Raw genomic sequence first — 8,336 nt, forward strand, 5'->3', positions numbered from 1 at the left:
AGTTATACAGTAATAGGTGCTCTGAGGACTGTTAGAACAGTCCAAGAAATTTATTGTTCTTGATCCATCAATATCTTTTAGTTATGTTTGATTATAAAAGAAATTCCTGGAATATAAATTGGTTAATACCATCCTGTCAGTTTTATTTAGCAGCAAAAGATAGTCTAGGTCTATGTATGTAAGCTGCCATGAGACGTTGTAAGAAGCTGTTGTCCTATGCGATGAGATGATATATAGTCCTCCTACGTATTTTAGAAAAAAATGGTCGTTTGAAAATTAAATCTAGAGTTGCCACCCAATATAATAATCATGCAAATAATATAAAGCACCTTTTAGCAGGTACAGGCTTTTAATTTTAGGGCCCTCAAAAAGGAGGAGAGAAAAGAAAAGGGATTTGTAAAGAGAAAATGAAAAGGGAAGCTGCTTGCAGCCTTCAAACTCCCCCACATTCCCCTTCGAACAGAAAAAGTGTCATTAATGTCGGATTGAATTGAAAGATGACCAGGATAGCAGATTGGTGTGATAATTAATCAACGACGAACAATTCAAATATAAAGGTTACACCGACATTAAACATTGACCCTGCTAGGCAATGCTCTTGGGTCCCATTCATCAAGCACTTAACATTTTCTCATCCTCTTTTATGGTGGTACTAAAAATTTTAGATTTAGAAAAAGAAAACATCCTCCTTTTGTATAAATCATATTCTTCCTTGTTTATATCAGAGAGAATTTTGGTTGGAGAGCTAGAAACTTATTACATATCCAAGCAGCCTGTTTTCATGCATTATTACTAGCTAGCTGTCAATTAAAACCATCACAACAACAAAAATGAAAAAAGTCAGGGAATCCAATATTGCCATGTCATGTCATTTCTGAAGATATGCATGGACCAAATAAAGATCTCAATGGCCGGAGATGATAGATAAAAGGAAGAACTGAAAGACCGAAACGATGGATCGAATGCGTGGCATAGAATCCAACAGGTGGTGATAGTCTGAATGCGTGCCTAGCAATGAAAAGATAGAATTGCATTAGTTCATGTTGGTGCGCTTTTTCGCCTAGCTCTGCAGTCTATATATATTGTTGTCTCAGATAGATCGTGCTTTTCTCATGGAACAAATTCTCAATCATAATGTACATTTTCAAAAAAGCTCTGGTCATGATTTACAGATATATATTATAAACAATGATCTCCTGTATGGAAATCTTTATTGTCATGATTCAGACAAGCATAATGCCTACAGAAACTGTCTGCCTGCTGGTCATGATTTACATATATATAATATAAGTAAAGTTCTGGATCTCCTGCGTGGCAGAAACAAGATATCATGGATCATCCTCATACACATATAAAAAAAGCTATCATGAATCAGCTAGAGAAAGAATATCTTCTCAGCAAAGGGGCACTTGTAGGATTCGTTTGCTGCTATATTGGCCCCGTTCACATGATCAGTGAGGTACTAATATCGTCACCATTAACATGATTGGTTGTGGTCTATCTTATGCAGATGAGGTACTAATATCGTCACCATTCACATGATCAGTGAGGCCCTAGCTAGCAAATAATATAGAACAGGCCTGGACTTATGCAGGCCCATTGACTTTTGCTGGTTCAAAATTCAAACTCTATATACCAGGAAATATAAAATATGTTATTCATTCAAACATGATCAATGAGCTAATTAGCGAATAGTACTAGCCAATATATATATCTCCAGGTCCCCCCACCGACCAATGTTGAACACGTATTTGATATACTTGGTCAAAGTTGAGAGGACAAAAACAAAACGATAATGATTGGACGCGGGCGTCCGTCCTGTCCGGGCGCAGCGCGCTTGGGCCTACGGGCCCAATAGAGCGACGGTCATGCCGAAGAAAAAGAAGGACCACATCGAGTGACTTCCTCTGACCCTCGCCATTCCCACACCGTACTCCCAGATCTCCTCCTCCTCCTCCACATCCCTCTCACGTCACCGCGATGTCCGACGAGGCCCTAGACCAGCCGTCGGTCCCCGCCACCCCGGCCCTGCGGCGGGAGACGTTCGAGCACGGGCTCCTTCCCATCCCCAAGCCCATCTTCCCGGAGGGCATAGCTCAAGGAGACGCTCGCTGCCTTGGCCCGACGAGGCGCCGCAGATCCCGCATGAGCAGGCACTAGTGCCCGAGCTGAAGCAAGTCGCTGACCCTTCCCTACCCTGGCCGGCAGCGCCACCTATACCCTGGCCGGCAGCGCCCCCTAGATCTGGCAGTGTCTCCTCTCCCTCGGGCGATGGTAGGCATGGCGGGGGCGTGTGGGGCGCGCACCATCCAGCGAGCCCGCGCCACCACAGTTGCCCTCCAGGTATGTCATGGCCGTGCGGTGATGATGTGTTTTCAAGTGTTTCTGGATGTTTTTTTAGACATGCATATTGCAAGCCCATGTTTCAAGTGGTTCAGTTGTTTCAAATGGTTATTTCATGCGGATGTTGCAAAAGTGTAGATCGGAATGCTGCATATGTTGCAAGCGTCTATCACCGATGTTTCATCTATTTTTTTGTACACGTATGTTGCAAGTGTTTCAGATGCATGTCCCAAGTGTTTCATCAGTCTTCTTTTTGTGTGTTGTAGGTGTTGCATTTGTATGTTTGAAAAGGAGATCGGGATGTTGCACATGTTGCAATGGTGTTTCCGTTATATGTTCTAAATGTTTTATCTGTTCTAGATGTATGTTGCAAAAGATTTTTATCTGGATGTTGCAAAGTGGATCGGGATATTACACGGCACGGCTCCCATGCGACGGACGCAGGCGTGGGTGCTGGGGGGCAGGATGTGGACGTGGGAGCAGCACAGGCGTCCGAGCTGCTAGCAAGCGCAGCAGTAGCACTATAGATATCCATCGGGCCGGCCTGGCTCGGGACGGCACGGGCCCGTGCCAGGCACAGCCCGATGGTGGTCGGGCCGGCACGGCACGTCGTGCCTCCCGGGTCGTGCCGAACCGGGCACCGGGCCTGGCCAACGGCCCAGGCACGGCCTGTCGGGCCATTTTTTGGGTCGGGCCGGCCTGAAAAGCCCGAGCATCTTAGCAGGCCGTGCCGGCCCAGCAGCCCGACGAGAGGGGAACGGATGCGTCGCCGTCGCCTCCAGGGCGGGCGTGGGTGGCGAAGGGGCGGCGCTGGCTGAGAGAGGCGGGTGGCGGTGGCGGCGCTCGACGTCGGATCCGGCGAGAAGAGAAGGGGATGGAGAGGAAGTTCTGGTCGGAGTAGCAGATGAGGCAGGAGGAGGAGTCGGCGTCGCCGCGGTAGAGCGCGAGCGCGTACACGGTGTCGGGGACCTCGACGATGGTGGCCATTGCGAAGAGCTTCCCAGACGAGGAGGCGTTCGTGGGGAGCGTGGCGACGAGCCGCTGGATGTTGGCGTGGTAGGCGCTGTTCGTGGTGTAGTGGCTGCTGCTGTTCCCGCAGATCTGCCCCACGGGGTCGCCGGCTTCCAGAGGCGTGGGGGTGAAGACGAGGAAGAGGTCCGTGGCGGATCTGGCCGCACCCGCACCCGACGCCGACGGCCACGCGCGGCAAGAGGAGGTAGGGCTGTAGGGGCACGCCACCGGCGGCGCTTCGAGGGCGCGACCGCGTGGAGGTAAGGAGCCCTTGGCCACGCGGAGGTTGACGCATGACGTCGGATCTGTCGAGGTGAGCGCCTGAGCGGAGGTGAGGATCCTCCTCTGCCCTCTGGTGGGCGTGGCCGCGCGGGGGTGGCAGGAGTGGAGTGACTGCGAGAGTGAGAGAGAGAGGCGCGGTGAGAGACCGAGAGAGGCGTGGCGCGGTGAGAGACTGGGAATGGGGATTAGGGTTTGACAGGGGAAGCGGTGAGAGACTGAGAGTGGCCACGTCGTGCTTCCGGCTAGCGGGCCGGCTCCGTGCCTCCTTTTTTTTGGTCGGGCCGTGCCGTGCCGCCCGCCGGGCTAGGGGAGCAGCCCAAGCACGGCCTGCTACCCCGGGTCGGGCCGGCACGGGCACGAAGAAGGCCGGGCCAGGCCATCGGGCTGCATGTGTGTGCGCGCGCGCGCGTGTGTGTGTGTATATATATATATATATATATATATATATATATATATATATATATATATATATATAGGGAGAGGCTATTGAGTAGCCGGCTACAAAATAAGTTATTCTGTAGCCACCTCCATTTACTATAATTTTATATACTAATTTACCATAATATAAATACATATTTACGATAGTTGGGTTACTATAACACATGGGGATATTTACCATAACGTTATATTAAACCACTTAGTAAGGAGTTACTATAATCTCGTAAAATAACATAGTAATTATCGTAACTCAAAGTGGCTACAGAATAAGTTATTCTGTAGCCAGCTACAGGATAGTAGTTCTATATATATATATATATATATATATATATATATATATATATATAGGGAGAGGCTATTCAGTAGCCGGCTACAAAATAAGTTATTCTGTAGCCACCTCCATTTACTATAATTTTATATACTAATTTACCATAATGTCAATACATATTTATGATAGTTGGGTTACTATAACACTTGAGGATATTTACCATAACGTTATATTAAACCACTTAGTAAGGAGTTACTATAATCTCGTAAATTAACATAGTAATTATCATAACTCAAAGTGGCTACAGAATAAATTATTCTGTAGCCAGCTACAGGATAGTAGTTCTATATATATATATATATATATATATATATATATATATATATATATATATATATATATATATATATATAGTAGCACGCGCGCAGCGGCGTGCGGGCGGCGGCAAGAGCTACATGCAACTGCACTGCGGACATGCAAAATAATACTCCCTCCGTTTCTTAATATAAGCCATATAGTTTTTAGCACCAATATTAACGCACAGCTTGGGGAAGGATGTGAGACCGAGGAAAAAAAGAAAAATCAGACCATCTTCTCTGTCCCAATCAGATTGCTTCTTAAATCTAAAAGATTGGTTGGGGCATGTGCTATGTACGGTGGAAAGGTTTTCAAACTAATCGGTGTGGGAGCTGATATATATCTATATTTTGGAATTTTCTTTAAAAATCTATATGGCTTATATTAAGGAACGGAGGGAGTATAATAACAACGGGGGACCAGCCTTCGGACATGCCGAGCTAATTGATCGGACGGGGGCGGGCATCAGGCGTCCGGTGCTAGGAAAGCCGAAAACAAAATATTCTATTATTGACGTGTGTTGTGGTTGTTTGCTGGGTTATTTGGTTTAAAAAAATGATTTTGTGTTTAACTATTATCAACCTTTTTGTTTTTTTTTTTTGTTTTTTTGCGGATTCTATTCAGGACACACATTAATTGCCTTCGGTTTTAGACTCAGTTAGTTACAGGCTTACAGCGCATTGAGGAACTTAAGGATCACCTAGTTCACTCTTGTCAGCTATTGAGTCAAGGTTGTTATGGTCCATTTGGAGTTCTTTTATTTTTTCCACGTTGGCTATTAATGTTAAACTGAGTGTGTGGAGTTAGTTAAACTTTGTAATAGTTTTGGACCGATGCCTCTTCTGTGAAGTCTGAAGACGGTTTTATCCTCCATTATGTAAAATAAGAAAAGAAAATTCGGTGTCAGATAGTAGATTCGGGAAGAAAGTAAATGGCTTCTCGGAAAAGGTAAAGAAAGTGCAATAATGGGCACGCAAAGCGCATGAATCATCACTCTTTGCACTAACAAATCCACTATAGCTAATAAGCGGTCATGACATGTATGCATATCACTACGTTGGCAGCAGAATGCAGCAAGGAGCTATACAGAAACCATTTCAGCATGCACTTGCTGCTAGTTCCTTTCACCGGGCATTTATTCATTTCTGCAGTGCAGATTGATGATATAACCAAAGGGCTAAGGCAAACGACCACATCACTCTTTCCCAAGACAGGAGGAGAGAGGAAGATGACTCTCGCCCGCCAAACACCTAAAAATTGTGATTCAGAGGAGGCCAGCAGGAAAAAGCTACACACACTACTCTAGCTACTTTGGAACATCCAACCAGAGGAGCAGATCATGCAGCATCTTCATCTTTATATAAGGCTGCCCCCTTCCTCTCCTTTTCTTCTTCATCGCAGCCACTGATGACATAAACCATCTCACTCTAACTGCAGCTAGCTAGCTAGATAGACATAAACACATCTCACTCATTTCTCTGTAGAAGTGTAGCCAGGTAACTGCAGCTAGCTAGCTAGATAGACATAAACGCATCTCACTCATTTCTCTGTAGAAGTGTAGGAGAGGCCATGGATGCCACCAGCAAGAAAGCCTATGGGGTTGCCATCATCATACAGCTCATCTACACCGGCATGTATGTTGTCTCCAAGGCGGCCTTCAACCATGGCATGAGCACCTACGTGTTCATCTTTTACCGCCAGGCGGCGGCCACTGCTCTATTGCTTCCCCTAGCCATTGTTCTTGAAAGGTAACTGAACTTATCTAAGGCTAAGCAGTAGCAGTCTGTATAATTAAAACTGGAAATTGCTTTTTCCTTTCAATTTTTTTTCTTCTAATTAATAATATATATGATCGGTGAAACAATTGATTGATGTATCTGTGATTGATTTGATGGCAGGAAGAACGCACCACCCATGTCGTTCAGGTTGTTTCTGAAGCTGTTCTTCTATGCATTGCTTGGGTATGTAACTAACACTTGATCCATCAGTGGTACTAGCAGCTAAGCTTCCTGTACTGAATAAAACTACTGATGATTAACACCATATATATGACACGTGGTGTCTTTGATGAACTTAATTTGTAGCAACACATTGAGCATGAATCTGTACAACATAAGCCTCAAGTACACCTCTGCAACCGTAGCATCGGCAACGAGCAACTCTGTCCCTGTGGTCACCTTCTTCCTGGCAGTCCTGTTAAGGTAATAAGCCCCTGGCCGGCGTTAATTACCAAATTCAGTTAATTAGTCTCCAATTAAGCGTGCGCCTTCCTTAGATTAATCTATAATTAACTGTACTTATCATTGCTGATTTGACTGGTGGCAATAATATGAAGCAGAAAAGGAAGTCATCATTATATTAGCAAACCTGAACATTATAATAGTTTTATTTATATACACATGTGTGGACATGCAGGCTGGAAGTGGTTCGGCTGAGAAGCCCGTCAGGCATGGCGAAGGCGGCTGGAGTGGCGCTGTGCCTGGCCGGGGTCCTGACCATCGCCCTGTACGCGGGTCCCTCGATGAGCCCAGTGAACCACCACCGCGCCTTCGCCGCGCACCAGCATCCTCATGCTGCTGCTGCTGGCGGCGGCGGCGGCGGCGGCGGCGGCGGCAAGGGGACATGGATCAAGGGCACGTTCTTGATGCTGCTGTCCAACACGACGTGGTCCCTCTGGATCGTCCTGCAGGCGTCGCTGCTCAAGGAGTACCCCAACAAGCTGCTGTCCACGCTGTTGCAGTGCGGCCTCAGCACCGCCCAGTCCTTCCTCCTCGCCGTCGCCGTAGAGCGCGACCCCGCCGCCTGGAAGCTCCAGCTCGACGTCGGCCTCCTCGCCGTCGCCTACTCTGTGAGTAGTAGTAACAATTGACAATTCATCAGATTCTCATCATCAAGCAGATGAACGTCCTGATCATCAAGCATGTGCACGACGAATGAACAATGCGTGCATGCAGGGGCTGGTGGTGACCGGCGTGTCATTCTACCTACAGGCGTGGTGCATCGAGAAGCGTGGGCCCGTGTTCCTGGCCATGTCCAACCCGCTGGGCCTCCTGCTCACCATCTTCTGCTCCTCCTTCTTCCTCGGCGAGATTGTGCGCCTGGGCAGCCTCCTCGGCAGCGGCCTCCTCGTCGGAGGCCTCTACAGCGTCCTCTGGGGCAAGAGCAAGGACCACCTCCACCAGAAGCAGACTCAGGAGGCGCCAAAAACTCTGGCCACCATCAGCAACGACGGCCATGACGACGATGAGGAGAAGCAGCAGCCGGCGGCGGCGGTGCAGAACACGGGCGGCGGCGACGAGAAGCAGCTCAAGGACTTGTTTGCAATGGAGGCATCACCACTGCGCCATCAGTCCGGATGAGCAAATCGTCTAATGAGCTCTATGTATGTACCTATGTACGTGCTACGTGCCTATGTCTACATGGCGGGTGTAGTTGGATTCCGATGCATGCATGGATTCCATTTTGTTCTGATGATCCAGTGATCCTACTCTGGGCTGAAACCGGCAGCAGGTGCGCACGCATGGGCCAAAAATGTAACAGCTACATGTAATACATATTGCTTCCCCTAAAAAAAATGTAACTCTGTTGGGCCAAAATTGTAGCAGCTAGCTAACCCAAGGGCCGAGCACCCAGCCCA

The 8,336-nt window shown here is 47.5% G+C and overlaps 1 protein-coding gene across 1 annotated transcript; it reads left to right on the forward strand.

The window, feature by feature from the left end:
- The first annotated feature begins 5,953 nt into the window (after window positions 1–5,953).
- LOC136505074 (WAT1-related protein At5g64700-like) lies at window positions 5,954–8,336 on the forward strand. The gene is made up of 5 exons (XM_066500197.1): window positions 5,954–6,447; window positions 6,598–6,660; window positions 6,784–6,900; window positions 7,115–7,547; window positions 7,654–8,336. Exons 1-5 carry the CDS (start codon window positions 6,269–6,271, stop codon window positions 8,056–8,058), a joined length of 1,197 nt encoding a protein of 398 aa, XP_066356294.1. The 5' UTR covers window positions 5,954–6,268; the 3' UTR covers window positions 8,059–8,336.

Source organism: Miscanthus floridulus, chromosome 1, assembly GCF_019320115.1.
Source record: "Miscanthus floridulus cultivar M001 chromosome 1, ASM1932011v1, whole genome shotgun sequence".
NCBI lineage: Eukaryota > Viridiplantae > Streptophyta > Magnoliopsida > Poales > Poaceae > Miscanthus > Miscanthus floridulus.

What these genes read in the sequence shown, in the direction of transcription:
- LOC136505074 (XM_066500197.1), top strand. Translation starts at nt 6,269, where the DNA reads ATGGATGCCACCAGCAAGAAAGCCTATGGGGTTGCCATCATCATACAG. An exon ending in CTAGCCATTGTTCTTGAAAG is followed by an intron (nt 6,448 to 6,597) that starts GTAACTGAACTT and finishes ATTTGATGGCAG; the next exon opens with GAAGAACGCACCACCCATGT. An exon ending in TCCTCGCCGTCGCCTACTCT is followed by an intron (nt 7,548 to 7,653) that starts GTGAGTAGTAGT and finishes GCGTGCATGCAG; the next exon opens with GGGCTGGTGGTGACCGGCGT.